Source organism: Schistocerca americana, chromosome 11 (assembly GCF_021461395.2).
Source record: "Schistocerca americana isolate TAMUIC-IGC-003095 chromosome 11, iqSchAmer2.1, whole genome shotgun sequence".
NCBI lineage: Eukaryota > Metazoa > Arthropoda > Insecta > Orthoptera > Acrididae > Schistocerca > Schistocerca americana.
This window is the reverse complement of record NC_060129.1, coordinates 121,893,718-121,911,897: the sequence shown is the minus strand read 5'-3', so window position 1 is coordinate 121,911,897 and position 18,180 is coordinate 121,893,718. Positions and strand designations below refer to the sequence as shown.

The 18,180-nt window shown below is 40.7% G+C and overlaps 1 protein-coding gene across 6 annotated transcripts in view; it reads right to left on the bottom strand.

Annotated features, from left to right (window-relative positions):
- The window catches only part of LOC124554154 (zinc finger protein 782-like), a 91,602-nt gene extending 86,982 nt beyond the window's left edge, over positions 1 to 4,620 (bottom strand). For 3 of the 6 annotated variants that reach the window (XR_006968264.1, XM_047128221.1, XM_047128226.1), the window contains exon 1: positions 4,093 to 4,620. Coding sequence is in view for 5 of the 6 variants with exons in the window: in XM_047128221.1 (XP_046984177.1) it covers positions 4,093 to 4,134 (42 nt within the window). In the remaining variant the exon portion in view is untranslated. The remainder of the gene's footprint in view (positions 1 to 4,092) is intronic. The other 3 variants (XM_047128223.1, XM_047128222.1, XM_047128224.1) reach the window with 3 other exon arrangements.
- Between the last annotated feature and the right edge of the window lie 13,560 nt (positions 4,621 to 18,180).

Here is an 18,180-nt window from a genome sequence, read left to right as displayed (position 1 = left end):
TGTAGAGTGGCAATGGCAAGGAAATCGTTTCTGAAGAAGAGAAATTTGTTAACATCGAGTATAGATTTAAGTGTCAGGAAGTCGTTTCTGAAAGTATTTGTATGTAGTGTAGCCATGTATGGAAGTGAAACATGGACGATAACCAGTTTGGACAAGAAGAGAATAGAAGCTTTCGAAATGTGGTGCTACAGAAGAATGCTGAAGATTAGGTGCGTAGATCACGTAACTAATGAGGAGGTATTGAATAGGATTGAGGAGAAGAGAAGTTTGTGGCACAACTTGACTAGAAGAAGGGATCAGTTGATAGGACATGTTTTGAGGCATCAAGGGATCACAAATTTAGCATTGGAGGGCAGCGTGGAGGGTAAAAATCGTAGAGGGAGACCAAGAGATCAATACACTAAGCAGATTCAGAAGGATGTAGGTTGCAGTAGGTACTGGGAGATGAAGAAGCTTGCACAGGATAGAGTAGCATGGGGAGCTGCATCAAACCAGTCTCAGGACTGAAGACCACAACAACAACAACAATGCATCACTTTTGATCTGCAAGCTGAAGAAACATTAACATCAGACTTCACACATAACTCTCCCTGTCCAAGTAACTCCTAAAAAGGCCATTGTGTCAATATTCCACTTACAGAACAAACCACAAACCTAACATCATGTTTAGAGATCATGCTCTAAAATACCTGGGTATGCCACTACAAACATCTCTGACATACATAAACCACCTCCGGAATCTGGCAACTAAAATCAAAAGGTTCAACAGAGGCGTCCGATCCCACCTGTCAGTTTTGACCCAGGATGTAAGGGCGGTGTTGTGTGGGATGTCACGACAGCACGGTGTTTAGTTTATGAGTATGTTGTGTTTGTAACTGACGTTTTGTTGCAGTTGGTGGTGTGTTTATGGTTCGCGTGTTATGTAGTGTATTGGGTTAATTTTGGTGTTGCTGTTTGATCTGTTCAGGTGTCGTTTGTGACTGGTCTTTGACAGAAATTGGTTTCAGTGAGTTAAGAATTAAGTTTTTGTTGTGTCAAAGTTATTGTACAGCTGTTTGCTGTACATCGTATGACGAGTCGTTTAATTTAATTTTTGCTGCTTTTATTAGGTTTGGATATGACGGATAAATATAATAGTTCTCGTTTGCAAACGGAAACGGGTGACAATATGCTGTCCATGATAAAATTCTTACAATTATTCGGGCTGTTGGCTGAAGTGGTGGAAGTGCAGCGTGTGTTGGCAGAACATGCGCTTGGCCAGAGTTCCGGTGTCTCGGACCAGGGACTGCTACATGTGACAATGACGTAGGGACAACCCATGGGGTTCCATAAGGTGTGGTACCTGGTTCGAGAGGTCTAGGCTGGGCATGCCAAAGATAGTGCTGATGACGTATTATTTTTGTTATAGATCCTCCCATAGTTTTTGTGCACATGAAACTGGTGTTGGTGAGAGGACGGTGTATGACTGGTTTTCATTTTGTAGGGAAGTTTGTCCTGAATATATTAAGTACAAAGGTAAGTTGGGTGGGCCTGAGGTGGTCGGGGAGGTTGACGAGTCGCAGTTTGGGAAGAGAAAGTATGGGAGGGGTAAGTCTCCGGTTGGTTTATGGGTGTGGGGAGCTGTTGTATCTGGGGATGGTTTTTCAGTGTGTGCTTTTAGGATTTTGGAGGGGCACATGAAAAGGGAATTGGTGGGATTAATTGAAGATTTTATAGAGGAGGGTAGCACAATAGTTTCCAACGCTTCTTCATCTTATAGGGGGTTCGGCGAGAGGGGGCATGATAATGTACTTGTTAAACATAGTTCAGAATTCAAGAATTATGAGACTGGGGCATGCATGTACAAATACAATAGAGGGATTTTTTTGGGGGGGGGGAGGTTAAGTCTCATTTAGATGAGTATTGTTGGTGGAAGAGCGTCACTGAAGACTATTGCATTTTTCAGCTTTTTTTAAGGGCTATTAGTAAAATGTATAGGCCGAAGGTGGTTGGTTAAGGATGTGTTGTGAGGGGGGCAGGGAGGAGGGGAGGGTGCTCCGGCTCGGCCGGGGGGAGGGGGTGGGCGTGTAGTTGTTGGTAATGTTTGTGGAGGTAGGTGGGTGGGGTGGTTGTTTGATGATTACATTGTGGAGGATCTGTTGTGTTGCAGTTGTTTTTTAGTTTTAGTGTGTGCTTGGTTTTTGTTTATTTTTTGGTTTATTTTTGTTGATGGATGTTTTGACTTTGGAGGGAGGGTGGAGGTTGGGTGGGGGGGGGGGGGGGGTTAGTAGGTTGTGGGTGGATTTTTTTTTTTTTCTTCTTTCTTTCTTCTGTGTTGTTTGGTCAGTGGTACTTACTGCGCGTGTTGGTGGTTAATGTTTAGGTATTGGCACTTGGGCTTGATTTAGATACCTATCTTTGGGGAAGTACTTGATTTAAATTTTTTTGGTATCATTAGTTGTTTTTGAGCTTTATAGGTAATGGGAAGTGTCTGATTTCAATATGTTCTCTTAGCTATCTATGTTTTGGTATCGTGAGCTGCTGTTGACCTATATAGGGCAAGGGAAGTGTCCGATTCCAATACGCGGTCGTAGATATGTGTTTTGGTATCATGAGCTGCTGCTGACCCTGTGTGTTTATATGTATTTATATTTAGTTTATCCCCGCCCAAAAACCTCCAATTTCCCATGCTTGTCCCGTTAGTTTGATTATATTTTTGGAGGAAGATGTGTGTGTTGGTTTTTCAATCTATTTTCATGTTTGTTGTCATGTTTACGTAATGGCGTCATAGGTGCTATTTGGAGTCGTGGTGAATGGTCGTTTCCACCATATTGGTGATGTCATGGGTCAAAGCAGACGGGTGGAATCGGACGCTTCGGTAATACGAATCAAAACTCAGAACAATATACTCCACAAGTTAACAGGAACCATCTTGGGTACCATTCCAAGAGTCTTCAGCTGGTCACCAACTATAGTGCTTTCATATGCAGTCAGAGACTATTGCTGTTTCAGCTAACATTACTTCTACCTTGTTGACACTCGCACTCGTGCATACTGAATCAGATCAAACAGGTTAGGGCAAATGTGGAGCATCAACAGGGACAGAAGTTCTCCTTTGAATGTGACTGCAGCGAAGCGCAGTGTACAGTACATCACAAAACATTTGAATGTTCCTTGATATCAATGAAAAGGGCAATGGAACATCTTCACAATTTGTTTGCAGTAGATTCTTGGTGGATTTCAGACCTGGACTTCAAGCCCTGAACCCATTATGAAATTAAAATTTTATCTACCTGTGTTGAAATGTATATATTTGTTGTAAATAGTTGTCCAATATTTCTCCTATCATATCATAAATAAATAGCTTTATGTCTGTATATGCTCATTGGGCACATGTGGGATCTAGCTTGCTTATTCAGTTTCGTTTCTTTTAATAATGTTATCAACAATGTTGGATTTAAATCCATTAATTGTAACCATTATTTGTACTGTGTCAAGTTTGTGATTACGATCTTTCTTGTGAAAAGGTGGTGGTCCATTTCTCCTTTCACTTGTGACAGGCAGACTCATCTGTTACAAAATGAGAGTCGGGGGGAGGAAATGAATAATAGTGAGGCACACTTGGTACTTGCTAAGCTTCCCACAATGAGTTATAAGAAAGCGAGAAATTTACAACTCCCTCTATTTGAATTTTTGGTAATGTTGACAGACTTGGCTGTTGCACATCCCAAGGTTTAGGTTAAGCTGGATAGCATGGCTGTAAATTGGCGAAGGCGACAATTGTGAACGTGGAATACAGGCTGTCGTTATCAGACTGATCTGTAGTGTAGTCTGCTGTTTACGTACGCGCCGCATTAAACGCAAATTGTCTTACTTAACGCACATTTCGGCATTAAAACCGCAAGGCAAATTTTATAAAAATGTGTGAAAAATTAAACCTGGTACATTGTTAAAGCAATACACGCCACACGGTAGTATTTCACTTGTTCCTTGTCTTTTGTTGCTGGATTTTTTGACTCGTTCCATGGCCCTGAGATTGTCCACCTCCATGCTATATAGGGAACACGACGAGTGGAAGAAAAAATTATGAAATGGAAAGGGATCCATTCTCACCGTGTTGACCGGCGAGAAAGAATCCAGTGGTTCTTCCTTCATGACAAAACGAGTCGGCAAAGCGTGCGCTGACGCTCAGTATTCACGGATGTCAGTTTCTTTTAATCGGCTTGTATTCCCACTCACTGCTGATAAAACAACACACTTGAATCGTCAACCATATATACAACGATTCAAACTGAATTTTGTAACACAAGTAATTAGTGTGAGATATCACTCACAGATTTACACCAATTCACGTAGCTGCAGTAGATATGGATTTATGACAATTTTATTTTGAATTTAACGAGCACAAATAACTACAAGCGTTTCTATGGCGTAAAATATCGTCAAGCCAAGGATAATGTGGCACTTTGTATACGTCTGCGTCTGTTATGAAGCACTTATTGGATGTCTACAATACTAAATATGTTATAGTAGTGCGTATTTTAATCCACACCCAGCACAGTCGCCAACATGTGGGCACAACAACGCAGCGTGCCAGCGGCACAAGGCATAAACAAAACTTCTGCCCCTCCGTTTCATTTACAAACTTCCACAACGCCACGCTGCATTCATCTGTTCCTGCAAGGCACTCTGGATGGAAACATGTTTTGCCAACGTCTGAAACAATGAGAGATGCTCAGTACTACGTATAGAGATCACCGAATTTTTTTTAGTTAGTTTCAACGACGTGACTCAGATGTCCCTTTGCGTCCATGCTACGTATGATAACTGGCATTTGAAACACATTTTGCAATATTTTGCCGTAGTGCACGAGACACAGCTTGGTGTTCAATGACTCGGCTTTTCAGATGTTGGCGACGCGTCTTGTGATTTCGACTGCCATGGAGTGGAAAATTTGACAGCTACAGTCAGCCTGTCACTAAAGAGGAATGATATTCACTCGGCATGAAAAAAGTAAAATTTTGTATTTTGTCAGAGAAAGTAAAATTTATTCGTTAATCAGTCCTGTTAACGAGTGGACTTTTATTGTTCGCGTCGCTTTGTCTGCTTGCATCAAAACTCGTTTGTATTGTGATGTACTGTAAAGTTTCGAACTTAGGCGTGCGCGGTGATATACACGTGCCATTGTTGTTATTATATGTAAATTGATATCGATAGTTTTTTTGTTTACTCCGTTGTGTTGTTATAACTCGATGGTTATTATGTGTTCTGACTTGTGTAGCCGGCCCCTTTGGTCGAGCGGTTCTAGGCGCTTCAGCACGCTGCTGCTGCCGTCACAGGTTCGAATGCTGCCTCGGGCGTGAATGTGTGTGATGTCCTCCGGTTAGTTAGGTTTAAGTAGTTCTAAGTCTAGGGGACTGATGACCTCAGGTGTTTAGTCCCATAGTGCTTAGAGCCATTTGAACCTTTTGACTTGTTTAGTTGTTATACACGCGCTGATTATTTAATAAAACATTGTTTTCAGGAAGCTTTCACGTTTGTATTAAAAAATGCTTAACAAAAGGTTATTGGTCCAGGCACAGGTGTGAAAGTAAGGTCTTATAAATATTAAAATTCAAGTCGTGCGCGCAAATTCAGAGCCGGTTTGAAAGTTACGCTTGTGCCGATCATTTATGTTTTGCCGATTGATCGTTCTTGCATGCAGACTGCCGTCATTTTTTTCTCTCACTCAAAGCTAAAAATGAGTACCACAGCCCCAACTGGACTCCCAGTGGTGGATAAGTTGATCAGGCGTGAAAATTAAAAAAGCACTATGCGACTTAACTTCTGAAGTCGTCAGTCCCCTAGAACTTAGAACTACTTAAACCTAACTAATTTAAGGACATCACACACATCCATGCCCGAGGCACGATTCGAACCTGTGACCGTAGCGGTCGCGCGGTTCCAGACTGTAGCGCCTAGAACCGCTCGGCCAACGTAAAAATTATTCGACGCTGAATTTTGCCATGAAGGCGTAATTGGTCCATGGCGAACTATGGCACGTTGTTAAAAACCTTCCTTCGGATCCGACGAAACGGGACGATTTATGGAAGAAGAGAGACAAAAAGGCACATTCCCAGATTATACTTTCCGTGGACAAGATGAATTATTCCCATATAAGGGACACAAATATGGCAGCAGAACGGACGGCCTTGGAAAAAGCTTTTGATGACTCAGGACTCACACATAGAGTGTGCGTACTTAGATCATTGATCACTACCAAATTAGATAAATGCAAATCGGTTGACAACTGCTGCGATCGAATATTAACGACCGCGTTTAAATTAAATTAAATGAAGTTTGCGGTGAGAGAAGAGTGAATAGGAACTTTGGTCCTGGCTGGCTTACGTGATCATTATCAGACTATGATCATGGCACTTGAAAACAGTCACACACGTATAACGGGAGATTCCATTAAAATGAAACTGCTACAAGACGACAAACCCGAAGATTCAAATGGAAATGAAGAATTTGTTCTACATACAAACAAGAAGAGGTCAACAAAACGTATTATTAAATGCTACAAGCACAATAAACCGAATCATATTGCTAAATATTGTTCTAGCAAGGACGAAAAAGGAGGACGCCATCAAAAAATGACGGTGACAGATATGTACACTACTGGTCATTAAAATTCTTACACCACGAAGATGACGTGCTACAGACGCGAAATTTAACCGAAAGGAAGAAGATGCTGTGATATGCAAATGATTAGCTTTTCAGAGCATTGACACAAGGTTGGCGCCGGTGACGACACCTACAACGTGCTGACATGAGGAAAGTTTCCAACCGATTTCTCATACACAAACAGCAGTTGACCAACGTTGCCTGGTGAAACGTTGTTGTGATGCCTCGTGTAAGGAGGAGAAATGCGTACCATCACGTTTCCGACTTTGATAAAGGTCGGATTGTAGCCTGTCGCGATTGCGGTTTATCGTATCGCGACATTGCTGCTCGCGTTGGTCGAGATCCAATGACTGTAAGCAGAATATGGAATCGGTGGGTTCAGGAGGGTAATACGGAACATCGTGCTGAATTCCAACGGCCTCGCATCACTAGCAGTCGAGATGACAGGCATCTTATCCGCACTGCTGTAACGGATCGTGCAGCCACATCTCGATCCCTGAGTCGACAGATGGGGATGTTTGCAAGACAACAACCATCTGCACGAACAGTTCGACGAAGTTTGTAGCAGCATGGACTATCAGCGTGGAGACCGTGGCTGTAGTTACCCCCGACGCTGCATCACAAACAGAAGCGCCTGCGATGGTGTACTCAACGACGAACCTGGGTGCACGAATGGTAAAACATCATTTTTTTGGATGAATCCAGGTTCTGTTTACAGCATCATGATGGTCGCATCTGTGTTTGGTGACATTGCGGTGAACACATATTGGAAGCATGTATTCGTCAATACCATACTGGCGTATCATCCAGCGTGATGGTACGGGGTGCCATCGGTTACACGTCTCGGTCACCTCTTCTTCGCATTGACGGCACTTTGAACAGCGGACGTTACATTTCAGATGTGTTACGACCTGTGGCTCTACCCTTCATTCGATCCTTGCAAAACCCTACATTTCAGCAGGATAATGCACGACCGCATGTTGCAGGTCCTGTACGGGCCCTTCTGGATACAGAAAATGTTCGGCTGCTGCCTTGGCCAGCACATTCTCCAGATCTCTTACCAACTGAAAACGTCTGGTCAATGGTGGCCGAGCAACTGGCTCGTCACAATACGACAGTCACTACTCTTGATGAACTGTGGTATCGTGTTGAAGCTGCATGGGCAGCTGTACCTCTACATGCCATCCAAGCTCTGTTTGACTGAATGCCCAGGCGTATCAAGGCCGTTATTACGGCCAGTGCTGGTTGTTCTGGGTACTGATTTCTCAGGATCTATGCACCCAAATTGCATGAAAATGTAATCACATGTCAGTTCTAGTATAATATATTTGTCCAGTGAATACCCGTTTATCATCTGCATTTCTTCTTAGTGTAGCAATTTTAATGGCAAATAGTGTATTTAGGAAACAGAAACAACAAAAGAAAGCTTTTCTTGCATCTGGTGTTAAATAGTCTCACGAAAAGGATATGTAGTATTTAGATTCCTGTGCCTCGGCTCACATTACTAATGACGGAAGCAAGCTTCATAATGTCAAGCTATGCAATAGTTTAGTGACCAGTGTGGGAGATGATGCCTTTGTAGCAAAGACTACTGGAAGTGTTAATCTGATCTTCTATACTTGTGATAAAACAATAGAAGTAGAAGCATCTGACGTCATTCATATCCCAAACTCAGCTGTAAATCTGCTCTCAGTAAAATTGTAAGTAAAGGGCATAAAGCGACTTTTAACAAAAAAGGTGGGATGAAGGTAAACTAAGTGTCAAAGCATAGCCTAAGAATAACATCTAATGTTTAAATACAAATAAAATAAAACAGTGCTATTATACAAAAGACAGTGGATACTTATGGCATCGCAGGCTAGGACATATGACTCGTAAAAATACGCTGAAGTTGTCAAAGGTTTCGACTGGACTAAATGAAGATATTGTGGTTAAGGATCCCTGTGAGTTGTGCATCATGGGTAAACAGCCACGTCTTGTACTCAAACTTAGCAAAAGGTATATTAACGACATCTTAGTACATTCTGATTTGTGTGGGCAAATGGAGACAGCGTCTATTGGTGCAAATCATTAGTTTCTCACATTTATTGATGGTTTTTCAGTAATCAAGTTTGTTTGTTTCTTGCAGAAAAAATCTGAGGTAACACAGATATTTAAAATCTTCAAAGCCATGGTGGAAAAGTAAACAGGGAGAAATATCAAGAAGTTGCAGTCTGACATTGGAAGGGAGTATGTCAACGATCAACTAAAAGAATTTCTGGCTTCTCAAGGTATTATGCACCAGCTCACAGTACGTTACAGTCCACAGAAAAATGGTATAACCGAGAGGATATTGTTGAAAAGACTTGTACCATGATGTTCGATGTTAACCTACCAAAGGAGTATTGGTCTGAAGCTTGTAATACTCCAGTTTAATCTTACTGACTTATCCCGCTCGATCAGGATCTGATAGCAGCCCAAATAGATAATAATTAATGTGACCGTGTACCTAATGGGGCTGGCAATCGGATTGGACTGCTACGGAGATGTTACATTCCATTTTGTCCTTCTCAAATGCTGTAATAAAGAAATGTCTGGTGCCAAGAAGAACGACAACACAGCTTCATTAATCAATGACCTATATTCATCACAAAAACACCAAAATAAGGAGACAGCCACTGCCTTCGTCGTACAGAAATAATAATGGCTAATCTCAGCACAGGCCCTTTCGTTATTCATTATCGTCACACGCAATTTCAATCATTGTAATCCAACACTACAATCCAACACTGCAATACAACACTGCAATCCAAATGCTGCCGGCGCGGTAGATGCGTAATTACAAATATCGGCACAAAAATATCACTGAATCACACTAGTAATTATACTTTTTCACTTTCCCGTATATTACTAACACAAAGGGGTTAAACCACGGCGATGGCCACCCCCTTTGTCGGTACGGCCTTGCATTACGGCCACCGGCCGCCCCATGGCCCGGCCCGCAGCCTGGGTCCCACTCTACTGACTCAACACTCGCTCTCGCTCTCGCCACCCGACGCACACTATCGATTGTTTGTCCTGTCGACCTGTGCTGTCGCAAAACTTATAGTAAGGGCCTACGGACCCCTTACAAGCTGCGTCTACAGCTGCCCCCTGTCAAATCGTTCACCGACCACCACACTAGGAGATAAGACACCACATGAGCTTTGACATAGGAGGCCTTGATTATCACATTTGAGAATTTTTGGTTGCAGTGCAATGGTTCACATTCCGAAACCCCATCACAAGGAGTTGGATAAGAAGTCACAGAATTTGACATTTGTAGGCTACTGTTAGGTCACCAAAGGCTATCAGTTTATCAATACAGAGACAGCCTGATAAATGTCAGCAGGGATGTAAAATTCTAGGAGGATGGGAGTTTTTCGGGTTCGAAGACAGAGGAACCAAAGACCACAAATGTGTTATGAGTGGAACAAGAAGCAGTTGTTCAGGACATCAGTACTTTACAAACTGAAGAAGAGATTAAATCAGAAGACTGTGATAATGAAACCCTTTATTTATTTGTTATTTGTTTTAGTTGTAAATATTTGTCATGTATTGTTGCTTTTCTGACATGTTCTACATCCTGGAGGACCTCCTCACTACGGATCAATTGGAATGAAACTAAATAGAAATATTAAAAAGGGTAGGAAGATTTTTCTGTTTAGCAAAAGTGACAAATAGCAGATTACAGAGTACCTGATGGCTCAACACAAAAGTTTTGTCTCAAGTACAGATAGTGTTGAGGATCGGTGGACAAAGTTCAAAACCATCGTACAATATGCGTTAGATGAGTATGTGCCAAACAAGATCGTAAGAGATGGTAAAGAGCCACCGTGGTACAACAACCGAGTTAGAAAACTGCTGCGGAAGCAAAGGGAACTTCACAGCAAACATAAACATAGCCAAAGCCTTGCAGACAAACAAAAATTATGCGAAGCGAAATTTAGTGTGAGGAGGGCTATGCGAGAGGCGTTCAATGAATTCGAAAGTAAAGTTCTATGTACTGACTTGGCAGAAAATCCTAAGAAATTTTGGTCTTATGTCAAAGCGGTAGGTGGATCAAAACAAAATGTCCAGACACTCTGTAACCAAAATGGTACTGAAACAGAGGATGACAGACTAAAGGCCGAAATACTAAATGTCTTTTTCCAAAGTTGTTTCGCAGAGGAAGACTGCACTGTAGTTCCTTCTATAGATTGTCGCACAGGTGACAAAATGGTAGATATCGAAATAGACGACAGAGGGATAGAGAAACAATTAAAATCGTTCAAAAGAGGAAAGGCCGCTGGACCTGATGGGATACCAGTTCGATTTTACACAGAGTACGCGAAGGAACTTGCCCCCCTTCTTGCAGCGGTGTACCGTAGGTCCCTAGAAGAGCGTAGCGTTCCAAAGGATTGGAAAAGGGCACAGGTCATCCCCGTTTTCAAGAAGGGACGTCGAACAGATGCGCAGAACTATAGACCTATATCTCTAACGTCGATCAGTTGTAGAACTTTGGAATACGTATTATGTTCGAGTATAATGACTTTTCTGGAGACTAGAAATCTATTCTGTAGGAATCAGCATGGGTTTCGAAAAAGACGTTCATGTGAAACCCAGCTCGCGCTATTCGCCCACGAGACGCAGAGGGCCACAGACACGGGTTCCCAGGTAGATGCCGTGTTTCTTGACTTCCGCAAGGCGTTCGATACTGTTCCCCACAGTCATTTAATGAACAAAGTAAGAGCATGTGGACTATCAGACCAATTGTGTGATTGGATTGAGGAGTTCCTAGATAACAGAACGCAGCATGTCATTCTCAATGGAGAGAAGTCTTCCGAAGTAAGAGTGATTTCAGGTATGCCGCAGGGGAGTGTCATAGGACTGTTGCTATTCACAATATACATAAATGACCTTGTGGATGAGATCGGAAGTTCACTGAGGCTTTTTGCAGATGATGCTGTGGTGTATCAAGAGGTTGTAACAATGGAAAATTGTACTGAAATGCAGGAGGATCTGCAGCGAATTGACAAATGGTGCAGGGAATGGCAATCGAATCTCAATGTAGACAAGTGTAATGTGCTGCGAATACATAGAAAGATAGATCCCTTATCATTTAGCTACAAAATAGCAGGTCAGTAACTGGAAGCAGTTAATTCCATAAATTATCTGGGAGTACGCATTAGGAGTGATTTAAAATGGAATGATCATATAAAGTTGATCGTCGGTAAAGCAGATGCCAGACTGAGATTCATTGGAAGAATCCTTAGGAAATGCAATCCGAAAACAAAGGAAGTAGGTTACAGTACGCTTGTTCGCCCACTGGTTGAATACTGCTCAGCAGTGTGGGATCCGTACCAGATAGGGTTGATAGACGAGATAGAGAAGATCCAACGGAGAGCAGCGCGCTTCGTTATAGGATCATTTAGTAATCGCGAAAGCGTTACGGAGATGATAGATAAACTCCAGTGGAAGACTCTGCAGGAGAGACGCTCAGTAGCTCGGTACGGGCTTTTGTTAAAGTTTCGAGAACATACCTTCACCGTAGAGTCAAGCAGTAAATTGCTCCCTACTACGTACATCTCGCGAAGAGACCGTGAGGATAAAATCAGAGAGATTAGAGTCCACACAGAAGCGTACCGACAATCCTTCTTTCCACGAACAATACGAGACTGGAATAGAAGGGAGAACCGATAGAGGTACTCAGGGTACCCTCCGCCACACACCGCCAGGTGGATTGCGGAGTATGGAGAAAAAAAAAACTAATCTAATCTTTATGGCTTTGACAGTGGTTCAATAGAAACTGAAGCTCAAGAAGAGGGTCACGATAATCAAAACATAATTCAAGAGGTTACACTTTGAAGGTCAAACAGAGAACCAAACCCCAAGACATGGCTTCATCAGGTTATTTACCAGTGGTGGCTACTGTGTAAGAGCACAATAGTACATGAACACTCTAACTTTCGGCACCTTGCGGATTTATTGGTTATGTTTCTTGAATGCTGTTAAACGTAACATAGATGCCGCAATCTGAAAGATATGGCACTTAAATCTACCGTGCTACTGCTCCTCTAGACTCCATGAAACTTTGCAACGGGGTCGCGAGCACACCTTGAATTGTGCACGTTTTAAGGAGCTTTTGCGCATGAGCAACTCGCGTGATGTAATTGCCTTATGGGCCAAATGCATACTGATTTGATCAACAAAGTGCACAGTTCACGATGTACACAGCTATCCCTTGGCACTCAACTAGAAGTTTATGTCAGTGCCACCAGATACTAGCACACTGTGGCAGACTTCTATTCCCATTCGCTAGGCATAAATCCTGCTAGATGATAGCCCAATCCTCAGATATGCTAATTCACTCACTATATACTGTAGTTAAATTAGGTCGGACGTCAGTATATGTTAAAGTTGTACTGACAGTAAACCTATTTTGTGGGTTTCTGAATGAGCTATAGTACATTAAGTTATGAATTTTATCACATAGTAATCCATTTGAGGCGCTGACAAGGGAAAATCCCCCTCGGATTCAGTGGTATGAGGGTCCAGTGAACAGCTTGTCAAAAACTGAACACAGATCAAGCACGAAAACAGGAAGAAGATGTACTGACCTCTGAAAAAAAAGCAAAATAGGGACAGTGAACGGTGGTTGTGGTGTAGGACTACCACGCTGGTAAGCCATGTTCGAAACTACGGCATGCCTCTTTTTTTTTCATGGTATTCAAATTTGTGTCTGTGTTGTGGTATAACATCCGTTTGCAACAGCAAGGAGCAAGGAAGGGACCTATAATAGTTGATTCTGCACAATTACTCTATTAGCAGTTGAAATTAAGTGGCTAAGTGGCTTTCAAATGTGAACTGCAAACGTTTGATGACAAGGCGACAAGTCCACCGAATCCTCCACTGGAAAACACGTCTGGTGTGTCACACACAGCATTAGTGACGGCACGTGTGTCATATGATAGGAATCTTTGATCGGCACACCTAATTTGTAGCTAGGTGATTTATTGAGAAATGTCTCCTTCCCTGATTTAGGTATTCATATGAATGTGAATGTCATCATTCCCAAGGAAATAATGGAACCATAATAGTTTGTCACATTAGTTGCTACAAATGAACACAACAGTTTCACAATCACACAGTTTCTCTGTGCTCTGTCAAAACATAAGTTTTTAAAGTTTCTGAAGTTGCGTTCCACTTTGAAAGTTTTGACTCTCGAATTCTTTTGTTGTAACATAGTTCACTCTCATTTATTTGTTGTTTTAATTTCTGTGAGATGTCTCTTGGTATCTTCACTATTCATCACGTTTACTTGTGACTGTAATGCATTCTTACCACATGATTTTTTCTACAACCAGTGTATAGTATGACATCTACCAAGACTACAGAAAGGGAGTAAACATTTCAATGACCGGACAGACAGTTAACAATATTTTCAAGTAAAAAAAAAAAAAATCAAATTGTGTGCCATGAGAGAGTTTTGAACATGGCTCGCCCGCATAACAGTTTGCCACTGTGAACACTTAGCTATGATGCTGTGGCTATTCACTTTCTCCCTATATTGCACTTGTTAAGCTCGGACTTTTCACTGTTCCTAGTTTGCTGTTTTTTCACGGTTCAGTGCAATTTCTTCCTGTTTTCATGCTTCATCTGGTTTTAGTTTTTGATGGGCTATCCACTGAGCTATCTTACCACTAAATCTGAGGGGGTTGCGATGGGGAGTTTGCCTTGTGAGAACCACAAGGGCCCGAAACACATCAATGATTGTGAGATTGTAGAATTCATTCACGCTTCTAAAATCTGTTGATCTTTGAGGGTGAGGTTGTAGCCTTCATTCATGCTTCTGAAATCTGTTGGTCTTATGGTGAGTCAGATTCATTTGTACTGTAGGTCCACACTGCATATATGAAAATATACAGAAATCTGTATCACTGGTTTCTGTGATATTCGCTTAAATGTGGGATCGATGGCAGTGTGCTTTAGGCCCTTATGGCACTCAGTACCTCATTTGTATCTTAGTCAAGTAACCATATTGGTAGACATAACTACTTGAATTTAATCATTTGCACAAGCGGCACTTTGTGTTTGGAGTAGGTTGTTTACTGAGTGGGAATAGGCTTTCGTCCGCAGTGTAAACATGAACTATGTTGAATCTATTTTAAATGCTAATAGAAAAGTAAAGCTGTGAGAACGAGTCGCGAGTCATGCTTGGGTAGCTGAGGCAGCAGAGAACCTGAGTTCGAGTATTGGTCCGGCATACAGTTTTAATCGCAGGGAAGTTTCATATCAGAGCACATGCTGCTGCAGAGTGATTTCATTTTTTGGACAGAAAAGTAAATTACCAGGAAAAGTTAGCCGCAAAAGAACCAGGGCCTCCAAAAATAGATTCGTTGATTGAGAGAGTGACGAAATCAGATAAGCTTGATTTATATAAGCGAACATTTAATAAGGAAAGTGCACAGTTAGCACAAGTTTCTGTTTGGGTGCAGCCCAGAGTAAATGTGTGGATTAATACGTCTTTCACGCATCTTCTAATGTTCATGCAAACAAAGTTGACACTAAGTGTGGTGGATGATGGGAGCAACTGTCATTGTGCCAAATGTCAACTTTGTTTGTGCACATATTACATTTGTCCAAAAAAATAGAAAAGACAAAAACTTCCACTTAGACAAAAATCAGAAATGGAGAGTTGCGAAACCCTACATACTATTTCGTTATTGCTCTAGGCACCAAACATCAAAATTTCACAAAAACAATTCTTTCTTTTGTCAGGTAAGTTATGCATCTTATTATTATTACTATTATTATTAATGTTTTTATTATCATTGGCAATGGCTGTAGTTCTACAAATTTGTAAAATTAATTTCACACTCTCAAATTTATCTCAATCTAAAAATTTGTGAACACAGAATGTACGCTCACGAGCTGCCACTGCTACTTACTATATGAAAGAAGTACTTCCAAGTTTACACATCGATGTCAAATTACCCTTGGACGGGCCAAATAATAAAGAATGGAAAAAGCAATGAAGAAATAATTATCATCTCTAGTTTGTAATAACACATTTGAAGAAGTGGAACTATGCAGCAGACATGGGAACACAAACCACTTGAGACTAAGTGCATACTAAAAATAAAGCCTGGGACTAGCAGGTCACCAGAAACATTTAAGGCACGTCTAGTGGTAAAAGGATGTGCTCAAGTACAAGGTGTTGATTATCAGGAAACTTTCACACCAGTGGTCAAGCATCTATCCATTAGATATCTCTTATCTATGGCGGCTCGAGAGAACCTGGAGATCGACCATATTGACATCACTGCTGCTTATCTCTATGAGAACTTAAATGAAGATATTTATGTCATTCCACCAGAAAACTTTCCAACTTCTAGAAAAGTACTGATGCTGAAGAAAGCTGTTTCTTGACTCAAACAGGTTGGTACGAATTGGAATAAAAAAAGTGATGAGGTATTAAGAAAACTGAAATTGAACAGATTAAACACTGATTCATGTATCTATTTTCGCAGAGATGACACCAAACTAGTCATCACAGATTTATATGTCAATGATATGTTATTATTCTCAAATGACAGAAGTGTTCTGGATCAATTCAAAAGCTATTTGAATATATTTTTTGAGATAAAAGATTTAGGACAGATACGCCAATGAATAGGCATGGAAATTACACAGGATCATGATAAAGGAAAAATTTGGTTCTACCAGGAATCCTATGCAAAAAGAGTTCTGGAGCAATTTGGAATAAGTGAAGCCAAACTGGTGTCAACACCACTTGGTTTTGACATTGAGGCAGTCGAATCAAGTGATATGAAGGTACCTTATCAAGAAGGAATAGAAAGTCTTCTATACTTATCCCAAATCTCCAGACCAGATATGTATTTGTCTGCAAATCTCCTTAGTATGTATAATAATTGTTTTAAAAGAGATTCATTAGTTGTCAGTGAAAAGATTGTTTAGATATTTATAGGGAATCATGGACTACAAGCTAGAATTTTCTAGACATGGTAACAGAGAAATAATGGCCTTCAGCGATGCAGATTGGGGAAATAAAATCAATGATAGACACACTGTAGCCAGTTCATTCATAAAATGGTAAGACTCTCTAATTTTGTGGACTAGTGGAAAACAAAACACTATTGCACTTCCTACTTTTGAAGCTGAACATATGGCCTTGGCATCAACTGTTGAAGATTTACTGTGGTTAAGACAATTTATGTTTGAGGTAGATCCATGCAGTGCCATGAAGTCATTTACAATATATTGTGATGTTAAAGGAACTATTCAGTTAGCCAAGAATGTAGTGACAAACTCTAGATAAAAGCATATAGATATAAAGTATCATTTTATAAGAAGGAATGTTGAGTCAGGTGTTGTTAATGTTGAACGTCTTTCTTCTGAAGAAATGTTAACCGATGCTTTTGCAAACCCACTTAGCAATGCCAGATGTGAAACATATTAAGTAAACGTGGCCTTGTGAAATAAGTGAAGGAGTTACTGTACATTTAGACTTCGTACTATGTGTCAATGTTACTTTAAGACGGCATGTTAAGATATGTAAATTGATCTCGACAGCTATTTTACTTACTCCGTTATGTTGTAATCACTCGGTGATTATTATGTGTTCTGAGGTGTGTAGTTTTTGTTATGCATGTACTGTTTAATTAATAAAACATTGTTTGAGAAAGACTTTCACATTTAAATAAAAAAATGCTGAAGAGTTTCCGTCTGTTATAGACAAACTTATTCATGCTCTCTTGAAGTTTTTGACTATAGTAGGCCTATCCGCGTCCAAACCAATCATTCTGTAGTTTCATTGTATAACCACATGAGAAATAGGTTATTTTTGAGAAATTTCGAACGTTTTCGAAATTATATTTTTCAAAATTTTCGTAAATTACGAGCGTTATGGATAACTCATTTCGAAACAAATCAGCGGTCGTGATTCGCAGTTACTGCCAAAAAATAAAAACCCAAACTTTAGTGTATATCAACGCAAATAAACGTACGTTTTGGAGAATTTTCGGAGTCAGTGGGATGAAATTGGCTTCGTCTTTTGTACAAATCACAATAAAAATTTATCGCGCTATTTACAGTGAATAGACTTGATATTTTAGAAATCTGTAAATACCACAAGTCTCTGAACATAGTGTTCAAACTACATTACAGCTACTAACTTGCTGAACATAATTAACATACAAAGCCAACACATACAAAATATATTGAAACAGCGAATACAATGATTATGTACAGTAGACTTGGCCACTGTTTCTATGTTTCGATACAGTATATCGACACGTGGAACTGTTTATAAGTTTCGAAAAGGCAATGTGTTAATATTTCGAAACAATGGTGTATCATTGCGCTCTGTCTTGGGTGAAGGGGTCAGTTTCGATCTCGACCAAGGCAGAAACTGTATCGTTGTTTCAAAATAAAGCTGTTACAGTCCACTTAATAGCATCGAAATAGTGATGTTTCATTCCACTCTGCCTCGGACAAGACTCAGGCTTGGTACAG